Raw genomic sequence first — 16,226 nt, 5'->3', positions numbered from 1 at the left:
TGTTTCCCCACGTTGCGTTCAAGGACCGGGATTTAGCCCAGTGGTAAAACGCTTACTTGATGCGTGGTCGGTCTATGATCGATCCCTGTCGGTGGGCCTGTTTGGGCTCTTTCTCGTTCCAGCAAGTGCACCACGACTGGTTATATCAAAGGTTGTGGTATGTGCTATCCTGTCTATGGGAACGTTTCCTCTCTAATACTATAATGTCAAAATGGCCAAATGTTTGACATCCAACATCTGGTAATTAATAAATCAATGTGTTCTAGTGGTGTTGTTAAACAAAAAAGTTTCACTTTCTTCATGTTGGGCCTTTGTATCAAGTGCGTAAACAAGGTAAGGGTTCAAAATGTCCTTTTACAGACACTCCCCTACAAAAAAAACAAAACAAACACAAACTTAATAATAATAACAACAACAACAACCACCAACAAAACAACAGCAAACTAAACAACAAACTAAACCATAAAATAAACAAAACTAAACAAAACAACCCAAAACAAACCTAAAAAAAATATCTAAAACAAAAAACAAACACCGAAACGGATTCAAACCAAATCAAACCAAACATTCATTGTTTCAATTACAACTACATTGTTCGCTATATGTTACAACGAATAATGAAAATAATAAAACATTTTTCCAGGATTTTCATGTATTGATTTATCATTTACTTATTTGTAGAAATACGTAGATGATTTGCCAATATACTGTGGTATTTGTCGTGTTCAGGAACGAAAGCGCTTGCTGGTGCTCGTAGTCGTCCATTGTGCATTGTATAATTACACTTAGCTTGGGGAAGTTTAGATGGAGAGTGGTTGCCTTTCGGGCTTTCACCCACACGTGATCGCAGTGTAGATAGCCAGCCTTCATTAACCGAGGCTATGTACACGGCGACCGTAAATATATCCACTTCTGTGTTAAGTCATATGATTACAAAGATGGCCTCGCTCATGCAGACTTTTATTATGGAATCCATCTCTGTGCGTAGTATTTATCGCGATGTGTGTACCGTAGTCTACAGATAATTGAGCGCAAAAAAGCTATTTGCGTTATGTGGCAAATCATAGGATAAGTACAAAGATGTTAATCGGCAGTGCAGACCAAACCAGGAGAAGCGATCAGAAGGATAAAAAACCCTGTTAAAAATGCCTTGCGTATTATATTATAGATTTCGAACCTGTTCGTGAGCGCCACCGAGTTATTGCTCTCCTAAACACGCCGTTCTATTTAAAACTAGTTTTCTACGAGATATGAGTTCCTTTATGTGAGAAACAATAGCCCGATCTGATTTCCTGGAGATAATAGTAATGATATTATCACGAAACCACTTCCCATCGATAATGAACTAAATGTCGCATTCTATACAGAAAACACCTGTTTCACGAAACACATATAAAGTTCAAAATAAGCAGGGGATATTCAAATATAACACACTATAACAGAGATTGTATTATTTTTTATTGCAATATTAATTAATGGTAAAACACAAGCACTCGTGTGAAAAGGGATTGGAATTAAAGATTATAGCGAGGATAGAGGTGTAGGTCCGGAGGAGAAACAGACAGACAACAGCGGTGGTGCTTGTAAATATTTGCCCTAGTAACGGGTAAAGCCCTCGCGGTTTGTCAAGCACGCACGAATCTGACGTGTCACGCTCCTCGTTAAAAGTCCAATAACAATTTGAGGGATCCTGTCCCATTCCTGTTTGAGACCGGCGCCTAATTCAGCCAAGTTGGTTGGATGACGTTGACGTTCTCGGAAACGTCGTCCGATGATTTCGCACATGTGATCAATGGGTGAAAAGGTCTCGGCTTAGGGCTGGCCACGGTAGTGTGGTGATGTTCTGTTGCTGCAGATACGCAGTGACCATTAGACTCCGGTGAGCACGGACGTTGTCGTCCTGAAAAACAAAATGGTGTTCAGCCTGACGTTCGAAGGGCACAGCGATCGGTGCAAGGATGTTGTCAGGGTATTGCTGCCCAGTAACCCTCCCATGAACAATATGCAGCTGGGTTCTGTCGTTATGGTGATGCCACCCCACACCATAACGGACCCTTCTCCAAATCGGTCATGAGGACGAATGTTGGCGTAGCGTTCATTGCGACCTCGCCAGACACACTGTCGTCGATCATGGAAGTCTAGTGTGAATCTGGACTTGTCTGAAAACATAACCCGAACCCAATGCCTACGATGTGTATACCATTGACGTCTGGCAGCAGTGTGTCTCGCAGTCAAATGTGGGGTCACGTAGGGTCGACATGCATGGATGTTACTTCTGTGCAGTCTGTTACGAATAGTCTGACCAGACACTGTAACGCCAGTTGTATCACGGACTTCTCTTGAGATTTGATTGGCTGATTGACCTCGATTCCTCAACGTGTAAGTCCAAATGAAGCGGTCATGAACCGGAGTTGTGGTCCGTGGCCGTCCTGAACGGGGACGATCAGTCACATTTCTGATCTGTCGATATCGGGCCCAAAATCTGCTAATGATTCGCTGGGTGGTGTCAACTTGGAGCATGTCTACAGCCCTGAGACGTTCGTAACGTTGGAGACGTCGCATCGTTGAAAAGTTACACAATGTGTAAATAATGTGACAGCCAGGTTATGATTTAGTATTCGAGTAACAAATACGAAAGAATATTGCCACAGTGTGCACACAACGTACATACAAAGTAAGTGTTTGGTTTCAAATCACACCCTTCCCACGTGCAACGTCACGTCACGTGCTTCGCGATCAAAAGAATGTGACAGCAAGGTTATGATGTTGTGTTCCAGTAACAAACAAGAAAGAATATTACCACAGTGCACACAACGTACACAGCCCTACAAACCGATTAATTTCAAATCACACCCTTCGTGCGTGCAACGACACGTCACGTGCTTCGCTATCAAAACAATCGGTGTTTTTTTCAGTCCCTTTTTAATGAGAACATTAACGCACATTGTGCACTTATTTTGAGTTTTATATTTCATTTCATTATGTAATTATTGATACTTGAAATCCCCTACTTATTTTTAACATTATATTATAAGTATTATATTTGTATTCAGTACATTTTATGTTTAAATTCTTGTTAACAACTTTGGTGGGACAGTGCTTACACCATCTGTTGTAAAGGCTGATACTTGCTGGCTTCTTTTCATAACCCATTAATCTGTAACCTGACCGAACGCAAGCGATGCGAGCGATTATTTTACAAATCATTGATTTCAATTGCCGCATCCTAACCGCACGCGTGCGACGCGACAGATTTATATGAAATGAAATTAATGATATCTAAAATAATCACTCGCGTCTGGTTAGGATACAGCTTTAACCATAGTGTACTCTCGACATCAGCAATGGGTAGGTTACTGAATGTATAGATCCCTTGCTGCCTTTCACGTGCTGAGGATTTTAAATACTTTGTGGCTTACACGCCGTGCTTGGAATGAGGTAAGGTTTTGAAGTAAGAATCGGACAAACAATGTTTCTATTTTAAAAGTTATAATCTTTTCGTTTAGCTGATGAAAACTTTGGTTGGTATTTTCACTGCCCTCTGATTGTTTTACTCCCTCCCCCCCCCCCCCCCCCCACCCCCAACGCACACTTCAAATTATCATAGATTAGGTACAAAATCATCTTACATGCGTATAAGGTAGATATGCTCGTGTCGTAAAACGGAGCCCTGTTCGTGGTAAAGGCATATTGTCGCAGACCACTGACCTATTAAATGGCCTAACAAAGAATTACCTGAACAATGATATATTTGATTTTCCTCTAAATGTTCTTCATTCAGACATCTATGTAAACACCATACTCCACTTATTAATGATATTATGTGAAAATAATTAAATTATGGCAATGGTCCATAATTCAAAAGCTAAAATTGCCAAGAGGAATGATATGGATTTCACTCCATCATTGTTCAATTAAAATGATGCGACAGCTAGATTTGGTTTTCAAAAAATTAATGTAATTTTCATTTATTATCCATTTTTAGAGACATAAGGCCCTTAAATCCGTGACAGTGTGCCTTTAACTTACGAATGTTTCAACAACCGAATTACCTTAGACGCCCAATAGCCGATATTTTGTTGGTGTTTGGTTGTTATTCATTCATCCATCCATTCATTTATGTATTCATTCTTTCTTTCTTTCATTCATTCATTTATTTTTAAAAATTTCATTCAATCTATCCATTAATTAATGGAGGTACTCTTATAGCATTTGATGTATTTTACTATCATCCCTGATAGGAATAGGTCGTAAAATGTGATGTATTTGCATTTCAGGGCGGGGCGTAGACTAGTGGTAAAGCACTCGCTTTATGCGCGGTCGGTGGCCACATTGGGCTATTTGTCGTTCCTGCCCGTGCACTACGACTGGAATATCAAAGGCAGTGGTATGAGCTGTCCTTTCTGACATGATGCATGTAAAAGATACCTTGCTAGTAATGGAAAACAATGTAGCGGGTTTTCTATCTAAGACTATATGTCAAAATTACCAAAGCTTTGACATCCAATAGACTATGCTTATTAAATAAATGTGCTCTAGTGGTCCGGTAAACAGAACAAACTTTATTTGCGTTTCAGGATGAGGAGATGCTGAGAGATGGGAAAACACAAACGCTTGTGGAAGATAATACAAACCCTATGGATATTCTGGGCTTTCTTCATGCCGGTGAGTTCTGTTCAATGACAAACAGGGAAACAACCTGCTAGACAATTTTCAGATTACCGTACAGTTATAACACTTTCAGTACCGTTATATAGAAGATAATACACGAGTGGCCGTTAGATACCATTTATCTCACAACGAGTTATTTTAAAATGTGTCTAACGAGCGAAAGCGAGTTTGATACGTTTTTAAACAACCGAGTTGTGAGATAAATGGTATCTAACGGACACGAATGTATTATTCTATTTCGTACATATCCTGAAAACCAAGTTTTAAGCAAATTGTAATATCTTTATCGACTAAAAGATAGTTACAACCCTTTGCACTTGCAGCTGACTTACGCGTCACAGACACATGATTACCAGGTTAACTATACGTCACAGTGTAATCGATTTCCACCGTGCTGTCATGTTTTATTGGACATATGACATTGATGACCTGATCATCACCTAGGAGCAGCCAGTCGTATGTCTTGAAATTGTTAACACACGTACGTATGTAAACAACTATGTGCTATCAAAAATAACACATGGTCTTTTCACCAACGGATGTGTAAGAATTATAAAAAAAAAAGACAGAGACGGAGACGAATAAATGTGAGTTGGAAGTAGCGGGGTTCAGCTCAGTCGGTTGACTGCTCCCTTGGTGTGCTTGTGTCGCAGGATCGAACCACATCGGTGGATCCATTCCATTGAATGGATTTGTTCTTGTTTCAACCAGTGCACTACATCTAGTAAAAGGCCGTGCTATGTGCTTTTCTGTCTGTGAAAAAGTGCATATAAAGATCCTTTGCTGCATTAGGAAACTTGTACCGGGTTTCTTCTGATGACTAGTGTCAGAATTACCAAAATTATGTTTGACATCCGAAAACCGATGATTGGTAAATCAATTTGGCTTTTTTTCAAAATTGGGAACTGTTTACAGGGGCGTCGGAAATGGGGCGGCAGGGGCGGCGACCTCCGTCCCAATATTTGGACAAACAACTAAACAAAACAAAAACAAACAAAAAAAAAACTTCTGTATTTTCTTCTTCTTTTTTTTGTGAGTTTGGGATCGGGACGTGATCATACCCCTTTTTACCAGTACTTTTGTTTAAAAAATGTGTATGAGATACCTACCAAAGTTGTCTCTTAAATGCAGCAGAATTCAGGAATTGGCATCTGACCCTGCCCCCCCCCCCCCACACCCCACACACACCCGGGAAATAGTTTGATTGACATAATTAATGCAAAAGTTTATCGATGATCTTAGTAGTAGTTTCATAAATTATAATAATGAATATAATTTTGTGGGATTTACTTTTGTTTTTGATTTTGTTTTTGTCTTGTCTGTCTTATCTACCTTGTCTGTCCGTCTATCTGGTCCTGTCCTGACCGACCGATGGTCTGTCTGTCCTGTCATGTCCTGTCCTGTCCTGTCCTGTATGCCTGTCTGTCTGCGTTGTCTATGTCTGTCTTGTCTCCGTCTTGTCTCTCTGTCGTGTTTAATTGTCTGTTCTGTATTGTCTACTTGTCTGTCTCTCTGTCGTCTGTATCTTGTCTGTCTGCCTTATCCGTCTGTTTCTCTGTTGTGTCTATCTTGTCTGCCTGTCCTAACTGACTGAGAGATTGTCCGTCTGTCTGACCGTCTGTCTATCTGCCCTGTACTGACTTGTCCTGCCTGTCTCGCCTTGTCCTCTCTTGTCCGATGTGTCTAGTCTGTCTGCCTGTCTCTCTGTCTGTCTGTCTATCTACCTACCTATCTGTCATGTGTGTATTAGCCTGTCTGTCTCCAATACTCGAGGACTGTGAATTGATCGGTCTTCTTTCCAGGGAATCGGCGATGCCGTCCTGGGACCCACTCTTCTGGACCTGGAGCTGCTGGTGTCCGAAGGGACTGGGAACTTCTCCTTCATCATCCTGTCCACTGGACTTGGCACAGTTCTCGGATCCATCCTGGCTCCTCTGTTCAGCGGCGTGGACGTGCGACTGCGTCTGTGCGTCACGCTGTTACTGGGATCCGTCGTCAACATCGTGCTGTCCTTGGTGGCCAGCTTCGCCTACCTCTTGGTGATGTTCACCTTGCAGGGCATCGCCAAAGGCGTTGTCGTTGTGTGTAAGTTAGGAATGTTCCTGAGTTCGTCAGAGAGAGAGAGAGAGAGAGAGAGAGAGAGAGAGAGAGAGAGAGAGAGAGAGAGAGAGAGAGAGAGAGAGAGAGACCCAGAGACAACAGAATCAGTTTGGTATTGTATCTTGAATACTAGAACTGAAGCTTCCTGTAGTTAAACTGAGACGGGGAGCATCCCCAGGACATATGTTCTGATGACGAATCCGAGCTAGATTTAAGTTTGTAATCAGAACTCTTCATCAGAAGAATTCCAGTTTAATATTATTTGTACTAGGTAAATAGAATTGCTGTTATTTGTTTAGTGATTTTGGTCTCTTCATCCTCCCACCCCCACCCCTGGGCCAACTATATGGCCAGAGTACAGAGTAAACTAGGAGTGGATCTAAAATTAAACCAGGAGTGGATCTAAAATTAAACAAACGGGGGAAGAACAGAATACATGCTAGAATGATTTCGCAATGTAACTACTCGTAGGTGGCACTGTGGTTAAGCCATCACACTACAGGCTGGTAGGTACAGGGTTCACAGCCCGGTACCGGCTCCAACTCAGAGTGGGGCTCAATGGATAGGTGTGAGGCCACTACACCCTCTTCTTTCTCACTAACCACTAACCGACTAATTCTAAACTCACTGTCCTGGACAGACAGCCAAGATAGCTGAGGTGTGTGCCCAGGACAGCGTGCTTGACCTTAATGGATATAAGCACGAAAGAAAAATGAGGAAGAAAAGCCCAGCCCTTCCCATATACCCATGAAATTCATGCCCATAAGTGGGAGGTTGGAAGTCGGTTACAAATAAATGCAATGTGTTAAATGTTATTTTGTGAAATTCCTAAACACCTTTTCTGTCTCTTCCAGTTTTAATTGAACTGTGCAACACTTTGTGGGAGGAAAAAGGCGTAGCTTTCCAGTTCATACTTAGCGGATCTATGGCGGGAGCAGTTATCGCCCCTCTTTTGGTGCAGCCATTTCTGTGCCACAAGCAGCACATACACGACGATTTGACCTTGAACAGCGCCCTCTCTGACCGCAACCTCACAGATTCCACACACAATTTGACCCAGAAAGACACATGCACAGCCGAGGATACTCGCGTACATCTAGCCTACGTGTTACTCGGCTGCATCACTATGCCGTGCGCACTGGCTTTTGGTTACTACTGGATCCAGAATGGAAAGGGGGATAATCCCGAATCTGTTTCTCCTTACAGGTCTTTGGACTCTTCGGTAGAAGGCAACCACAAATGTCTGTACTACGTTTTCCTCGTGTTTCTGTTTTTGTACTTTTTCCCGATTATGGGGAACGTAATACTGTACGGTACGTTTCTGACGGCATTTGGCGTTCATAGTCGACTTCACATGACCAAAGAGTCCATGGTGATGATGACGTCACTGCTTTTTGCGTGTTCCCTGATTGGACGGATCTTTAACACAGCAGCGACGAAACTTTGCGGAACTCTGAAGATAATCGTCGTGAACGGTCTGGCGATGCTGATTACCAGCATCTGTCTCGCGGTTTTGGGACCAAAGTATGAAACAGCTCTGTGGATCTGCTCGGCTGCTTTCGGCTTCTCATCCTCTCCGTTTATGGGGGCTGGATTTGCTTGGACTGTGGATCATATCACGCTGCGTCCGAGAATTGTTTCTTTCTGTGTTTTTAGCATCAGTGTCGGGAACATGGTGCTCCCGTTTCTGGGAGGGATTATGTTCCAAAACCAAGGTCCCGTCACCTACATCTACTTAGTTTGCTCCACTGTGGTGTTCCAGGTCATTATATTTATTGTGTTGTTTGGTGTAGCCAGGTTACTTCAGCAAACTGGTTCCCCGCTCAGAGACAACGAAAACGAAATAATTGTCGAGTCTGAACAATAAATATTTTCAAAAGTGAGACCTAAGCTTTTTTTTTTTTTTTTTTTTTTTAAATCCAATTCCATCTAGATGGTTAATATATATTAATAATATTAAGATATACAGTGTCTTCACTTCAAATGACAAGAGGGACGCGTCCCCCTCACTTTTCAACGCCTGGGGACAATCTATATAAATGTCCCCACCCAACCTTTTCGTTTAGCACACAACACACACACACACACACACACACACACACACACACACACACACACACGTCCCTCCACTTTTAAAGACGCCCATTATATATATATATATATATATATATATATATATATATATATATATATATATATATATACATACACACACACACACACACACACACACACACACATTTTTTTAAACAATATTTATTCATTTAAAATAAATGAAATGGATCGGTAAACAGTCTGTAGGCCTATGTAAATGCCTCTCCACGATATAATTTGACATAATACATTAATTGAAATAAATGATGAACATGAAAGATAACATTACATAAACAACATTTCAGCCATTGCATACAGACTACAAATACTTTGTTAGATATAGAACTCGCATTCGTAAATATACATGAGCTACGTGTGTAAACCATATATAATACAAATTTTAAGCGAAACGGGCAAAAGGTGCACCAGACTAATATATATATATATATATGATAGATATATATACTAGGTAATGTATAATTATAAAGTGAATCGCTTTGTTAAAGTAATAAAATTGTGCACAGATTGTATTATCTTTAGGTTCAATTCAGAAGGATAATCCTTCTTTCCAAAAAGCACTGCTTTAATGTCGAAACCTCTGTTATAAAAGAACATGGTTGGGCGAATATGATCATACAAAGGACAACAGAACAGAAAGTGGACTGTATCTTCAAAAGGATGGCCACAACGACAATAAGGATTATCATAAATGTGGCTTAAAAATCTGTGGGCATTTAGATCACTGCAATCTAAACGGAGTCTACAATGTATAATTTGGTTTGGGCGTGATCCAAAATCACTGCAATCTAAACGGAGTCTACAATGTATAATTTGGTTTGGGCGTGATCCAAAATCTAAAAAGTATTTATGTGCTGTTTGTTTTAGTGGAAGTATATATATATAAATAACGAAATTATGCCACTTTGTATTAAAGCGATAATTCCATGAATAGTTCGCCTATGCGTTTCCTTTTTGACATATATACACCCCATTGCCCCTTTTCGTTCCTCCTATCTGTCAATTTCTTTTACTGTCCACCTCCACATCCCAGTCGTTGTCTCCCAAGCGGCGACATTTGCTTGTCTCTTGTAGCTATCCTGCCATTCACCTGAGAGTTCCCATCAGCTTTAGCTGTGGGCTGAGTCCGACCATTTATCTGATTGGGTTTCTTTTCTCGTTTCAACCAGTGCATCACAACTGGTCAAAGGCCGTGGTATGTGTATTCCTGTCTGTGGGAAAGTGCATATAAACGATCCCTTTCTGCATGGGAAAAAGTGTAGCAGGTTTCCTATGATGACTACGTGTCACAATTACCAAATGTTTGACATCCAATAAACGATGATTAATTAATTAATGTGCTCTAGTGGTGTTGTTAAACAAAACAAACTTTAAGTTTTAGTCTGTCCACTTCGGAGAGTGTTCAGTAGCATTGTTAATAGGTACTTGTAACAACCTACTATGCTCCCCTACTACCGGCGGTCGTTTGTAAGGTTGTAAAGTCGTAAGGGTGAATATAGAATAAACTATTTTTTCTTTAAAAAAAACCAAACTGACCTACCCTACATAATTTTGTTTACATGCACGCATGCATTGTTGTAAAATATAAATAAATATAAAGTAAAACCATTACTAGAGTGTGCCTTTAATGTGATCTCGAGAAGAAGCAGGTGGTTTAGCAATAGAGAGCTAGCGTTTGGGGTGACCAGTTACAGGATAGACTAATTTAGCCTCACTTGTTATGCCATTGTTTGCAAGGGCCTGGGTTCGAAGCTTTGTACAGTTGTCAATCTAGCGACAGCACATCTCTGTTTGGGCAGGGTGGGGGGAGGGAACGTAGCCCAGAGATAAAGCTGTCGGTCTAGGATCGATCCCCACCCGTCGATGGGTCCATCGGGCCATTTCTCGTTCTAGCCAGAAATAGCCCAATGGGCACACCAACGGAATCGATCCCTGGACAATCACGCATCGAGCGAGCGCTTTACCACTGGGCTAGCCCCTCCCCCCCCCCCCCCGTTGTCCCAATAATTTTTTCCATGACTGAATTATCAATTATGGTATGTGCTACCCTGTTTGTTAGAAAGCGCATATGAAATATACCACTTGCTACCAATGGAAAAATGTAGCGGGTTTCCTCTATAAGACTATGATATGTTATAATTAAAATGTTTTAACATCCAATAGCTGATTATTAATAATTCGGTGTGCTCTCGTCGAATTGTTTATGTTCTGGTTAACTTTGGAACACTTTTGAAGTGTAGATACATGTAGTTTTCTAATTTTTTATTTGAGTTAAAGCAGTTGAAAACCGGTAGCCGTATACCAAATAGTATCTGAGTGGGTCAAAGTTTGAGGTGCACGAACTTTTCATCCCACAGTTCAGGCTACCGGTTCGGTCACAGACCACAATTAATTTCGCTATATGTTTCTATATAGCGTTAGTGGCTATAATATTTTTCTTAATATTAGCAGGCCCTTGGATTTTTGTATGTACCTTTGCCTGCCTGGGGGACAAATACCCTGAAAAGGACAACCCCCTGTTGTCCAGCTCTTTCTCCCAGCATATTGGTTTAAATGAACACACCCTCTAAAACTGGCCGGAGTACACCCATTTTACACAAAAAGCACTACTTTTTCATGGGCCGGAATTACCACAAACAAGTCTTCAATGTCAACATGTTACACATGTTTACAAACTACATGCTCTCTCCTGTCACTTCAGTCAAATAGTTGCCACTTCATAGCAGTCTGCCATGAAACAATCACAGTCAAACAGCAGACTACTTGCGCGGACAAATTTCCGGACAACCAAATGGGAAGATAACTGTAATCTGAGGCCATAAACATGCGTCTCTTTGTTGTGAGAAAGTGCGGGACGTAGCCCAGTGGTAAAGCGGTCGCTTGATGCGCGGTCGGTCTGGGATTGATCCCTGTTGGTGGGCCCATTGGGCTATTTCTCGTTGCAGCCTGTCGTTAGAGTCTGTGACTACCCTAGTTCAGCACAAAAATAGTCCTGCTATTTTTCGTAGGACCCCGAAAATGTTTTAAAGACAAAAAAACACCATTTTCTCACAACAAAGTTCGTTTTGTTTAAAGACACCACTAGAGCACATTGATTATTAATCATCGACTATTTGGTTATTCTGACATATAGTCTTAGAAAGGAAACCCGGTACATTTTTCTATTAGTAGCAAGGGATTTTTTTGTATGCACCATCCTAGAGACAGGATAGCACATACCACAGCCTTTAATATGCCAGTTGTGGTGCACTGGCTGCAACGAGAAATAGCCCAATGGGCCCACCAACAGGGATCAATCCCAGACCGACCGCGCATCATGCGACCGCTTTACCACTGGGCTACGTCCCGCACTTTTTAGGGGGGGGGGGGGGGGGCAGGCAGGATTTTGCCCAAATTAAAAGAAAATGCCCAAATCTGGATAACAACATTTATTCATATTAACATTGCTACCAACCCGCTGTATAGGTTTGAAAACGAATCGCTACTAATTTTTACATGGATTAGAACTAATTTTGAGGGTAGAATGATGGAAAAAGCTCTCGGTTTAATAAGTTTCGCCCGAATATCTGTATAATTGTTGCCCGAATTCGAGGTTTTGCTTATGGCTACAGGTTATGTCTGAAATGAGCCCAGTAGCCCTCAGTTTGTTTCTGATTTACTTACAGGGTGAAGGGTGGTAGTATTTACCAGTATATATCCATGGCGTTTATGTCGTTTGCCGTGGCGGATCTAGAAAATAATATGAGGGGGTGGCTTGATTGAGATGGAGTGACACGGCTGGGGGCTGAGCCATGGTGAAGGTTCCGGGGGCAAAGCCCGTGAAGTTTCGGCATTGTGGACATTTAGAGCCTTATTTCACTGATTTCCGAGGATAATTTGATAATGTTTTGCCGTTTTCCTGGTTCACACCAAACTATATACTAAACGATTTAAATTTGTCTTATCTATGCAAGCCATACTCGGTTCAATTGTACACCTGATTGACAACAGGGCGATGCATATTATGTTCTGTAACGGAATGGCTTTGCATGCATCTTCCTGAAACAAAACACTGAAGTAACAGCATAATATTATGTTTGGAATGAACATAAAAAAAAAACTATTCACGCTTCTGGATCCGCCACTGGTTTGATACGTTGCAAATATAGCAGTTTTAGCCACATGTGTTACCATTGTCGTCTGTGGGATTTGATTTGGTGGTGTACTGCATACAGTGGCTTAAAATTAATACGTTAATGTTAAAGGCATATTGTCACAGACCACTAACCTATTTAATGGCCTAACACAGTATTACCTGAACAAAAACTAATTCGATTTGTCCCTAAATGTAATTTATTCAACCATCTTCATAACCACCATACTCCATTTATTAATGATATTTTGTAAAAATAATTGAATTATGGCAATGGTCCATAATTCAAAAACTAAAATTGCCGAGAGGGTTGGCATGGATTTCACTCCATTATGGTTCAGTTAAGGTGATGCGATAGCTAGATTTGGTTTCCAACAATTAATGTAATTTTTATTTGTTATCCATTTTTAAAGAAATACGGTCCTTAAATCCGTGACAGTATGCCTTTAATTAGGAATTTGCATACCTTTCAGGGGTGCAGAAAGTACTCGCCCGCTCGCCAAATGGGAGTAAAAATTCTGACCGACGAGTTGATAAATGCAAGTACGAGTCCGACGGGCCACGTGATGTTGATCACTTACCAGGTGTTCTTAATAATGTTTTGTCAATAGATTCATAATGGTACATCAAAGTAAATGTTTGTTCGATCCGCTGCTACCCAAAACAGTCCACGGGACAGACATCAAATTTCAGTTATAGGGGAGATTTTTAAAAAAATGTTTTATTTTTTATTTATTATTATTATTATTTGTTTTGGGTTTTTTGGTAGGGGGTGCTTCCTGTGTGAAATTTCAGGGGCAGATCCATAATTTAACGAAAGGGGGATGTTTAGGAAAAGGTTACGTCCACATTTTGGGACATGGTTTGTTAGAAATGGGTACCCATGCTTACTGTGGTCTATGGGGAGGTTAGGTGCGCTTTATGGTAAGGATAGGTGTGCCCATGCAAAGGTGACCTTTAAAGATAATTTGGGGGGTCATTTAGGGTCATTTAGGGTCAAATTAAGTTTGTAAATTTTTCACAACTTTGAGGGTAGGGCTCATTTCTTCTTCTTTTTTAAATATGCTACATAAGGTTCACTCTTAATAGCTATGATTGCATCAGATACTTACAGTCTACATGCAAACTACGGGGAATCTTGATATTAAATATTTATTTCCTGAAAGTGGTATTAAAGGATTACTTTTTATTATTAGATGTATCTAATTGGTCAGTATGGCTTACATGTTAACTGGGGAATCTGGAATGAAAAATGCATTTATTTTACAATAATATTAATTTTGTGTGATACATTCAACTAGATACTGTATATAGATAACTGGCTCTACAATGCATACAAACTGACACGCTATTATAATTTGCATTGAAATAGCAGCTATAAAAATAAACCTGTGCATTAGCTGGAAATGTACATGTTTTTAATGTATGTCAAAATTGTTTCCTCTGTCAGTCGCTTCCCAAAGGCAAAGAAGTACTCACTAAACTGACATTTTCTCAACCTGAATAAAGTAAAATGATATTTTTAAGTTAACTAATTGTTCCAAAGATGTTTATGAATAAAGATATGACATATAAATGTATATATGTTTTATTTAATATCTGGTTTATGCTTTATATAATATTATTAGGAATTTAAATAGATCCCATCTTTCTTTCTAAACGACTGACCAAAGATTTATATAATAAGCATAATGGTAGTTGGCACATTAACACTAGTTCAAATTAAATTCTAGGAATTTACTGACTAGTTGAAACAACATTATATCACAACAAAGTTCGTTTTGTTTAACCACACCACTAGAGAAAATTGATTATTAATCATCGACTATTTGGTTATTCTGACAGTCTTAGAAAGGAAGCCCGCTACATTTTTCCATTAGTAGCAATTTTTTTTTTTTTTTGTATGTACCATCCCAGAGACAGGATAGCATATACTACAGCCTTTAATATACCTGTTGTGGCGCAAAGGCTGCAACGAGAAATAGCCCAATGGGCCAACCAACAGGCATCAATCCCAGACCGACCGCGCATCAAACGTGCGCTTTACCACTGGGCTTTGTCCCGCACTTTATCACAAAAAAGGGTGGGTTTTTGTTTAACGACACCACTAGAGCACATTGATTTATTAATCATCGGTTATTGGATGCCAAATATATGGTCATTTTGACACAGTCATAGACAGGAAACCCGCTACATTTTTCCATTAGTAGTAAGGGATCTTTTATATGCACTATCCACCAGACATAATAGTACATACAACAGCCTTTGATATACCAGTCGTGGTGCACTGGCTGTAACGAGAAATAGTCCAATGAGCCCACCAACAGGGATCAATCTCAGACCGACCACGCATCAAGCGAGCGCTTAACCACTGGGCTACGTCCCGCACTTTCTCACAACAAAGACTCAATGTTGATCACCAATGGCAGGACTGGTAGCGTCAACTGTGGGATGAAAAGTTGGTGCACTTCGAACTTTGACCCACTCGGGTATTATTTGGTGTACGGTTACCGGTTTTCAACTGCTAACTCACTTAAAAAATGTACACGAATACTTTAGAGACCTGCATGCATAAACACTTCAAAAGTGTTCCAAAGTTAACCTGAACATATAAAATTCAGAGTTAAAGTTTTTGTTGTTGTTTTTGTTTGTTTTTTAAACGGCAACACAAAAGCACACCGATTTATTAATCATAGGCTATTGGATATCAAACTCATAGTCATCAGAGGAAACCCGTTACATTTTTTCCCAATGCAGCAATGGATCTTTTATATACATTTTCTCACAGACATGAAAGCACATACCACGGCCTTTGACCACTTGTTGTGGACTGGTTGGAACGAAGAAAAGCTGATGGGAAATGTCAGGCGAGTGGCACGGATAGTTACAAGAGACAAGCACATGTCGCGGCAAGGACTGACATGTGGAGGTGGACAGCAAAAGATAGGAGCTGCCGGTTCGGGAAGAAATGATATAGAATTCAAAGACGAGACACGAGAGAGGACAGCGGGATAAAAAAAATAAAAAAAAAAAAAAATAATATATATATATATATATATATAATATATATATATATATATATATATATATATATATATATATATATATATATATATATATATATATATATATATATAAAGCCTTACGGTTACAGATTTAAAAATAAAATCTAAGTAGAAATCGGATTTAAAAAAAAAAACAAAAAAACATT

The 16,226-nt window shown here is 40.1% G+C and overlaps 2 protein-coding genes across 4 annotated transcripts in view; one reads left to right on the top strand and one right to left on the bottom strand.

Annotated features, from left to right (window-relative positions):
• Positions 1 to 8,654, top strand: part of LOC121377133 (sodium-dependent glucose transporter 1A-like) — a 13,510-nt gene extending 4,856 nt beyond the window's left edge. For all 3 annotated transcript variants that reach the window (XM_041505020.1, XM_041505019.1, XM_041505021.1), the window contains 3 exons: positions 4,578 to 4,665; positions 6,474 to 6,756; positions 7,626 to 8,654. In XM_041505020.1, coding sequence (XP_041360954.1) covers positions 4,597 to 4,665; positions 6,474 to 6,756; positions 7,626 to 8,638 — 1,365 coding nt within the window. In that variant the 5' untranslated portion in view covers positions 4,578 to 4,596 and the 3' untranslated portion in view covers positions 8,639 to 8,654. The remainder of the gene's footprint in view (positions 1 to 4,577; positions 4,666 to 6,473; positions 6,757 to 7,625) is intronic.
• Positions 1,870 to 2,562, bottom strand: LOC121377966. The gene has a single exon (XM_041506061.1). It carries the CDS (start codon positions 2,560 to 2,562, stop codon positions 1,870 to 1,872), a length of 693 nt encoding a protein of 230 aa, XP_041361995.1.
• Positions 8,655 to 16,226: the final 7,572 nt, after the last annotated feature.

Source organism: Gigantopelta aegis, chromosome 7 (assembly GCF_016097555.1).
Source record: "Gigantopelta aegis isolate Gae_Host chromosome 7, Gae_host_genome, whole genome shotgun sequence".
Taxonomy (NCBI): domain Eukaryota; kingdom Metazoa; phylum Mollusca; class Gastropoda; order Neomphalida; family Peltospiridae; genus Gigantopelta; species Gigantopelta aegis.
This window is presented reverse-complemented; position numbering and strand designations above follow the sequence as displayed.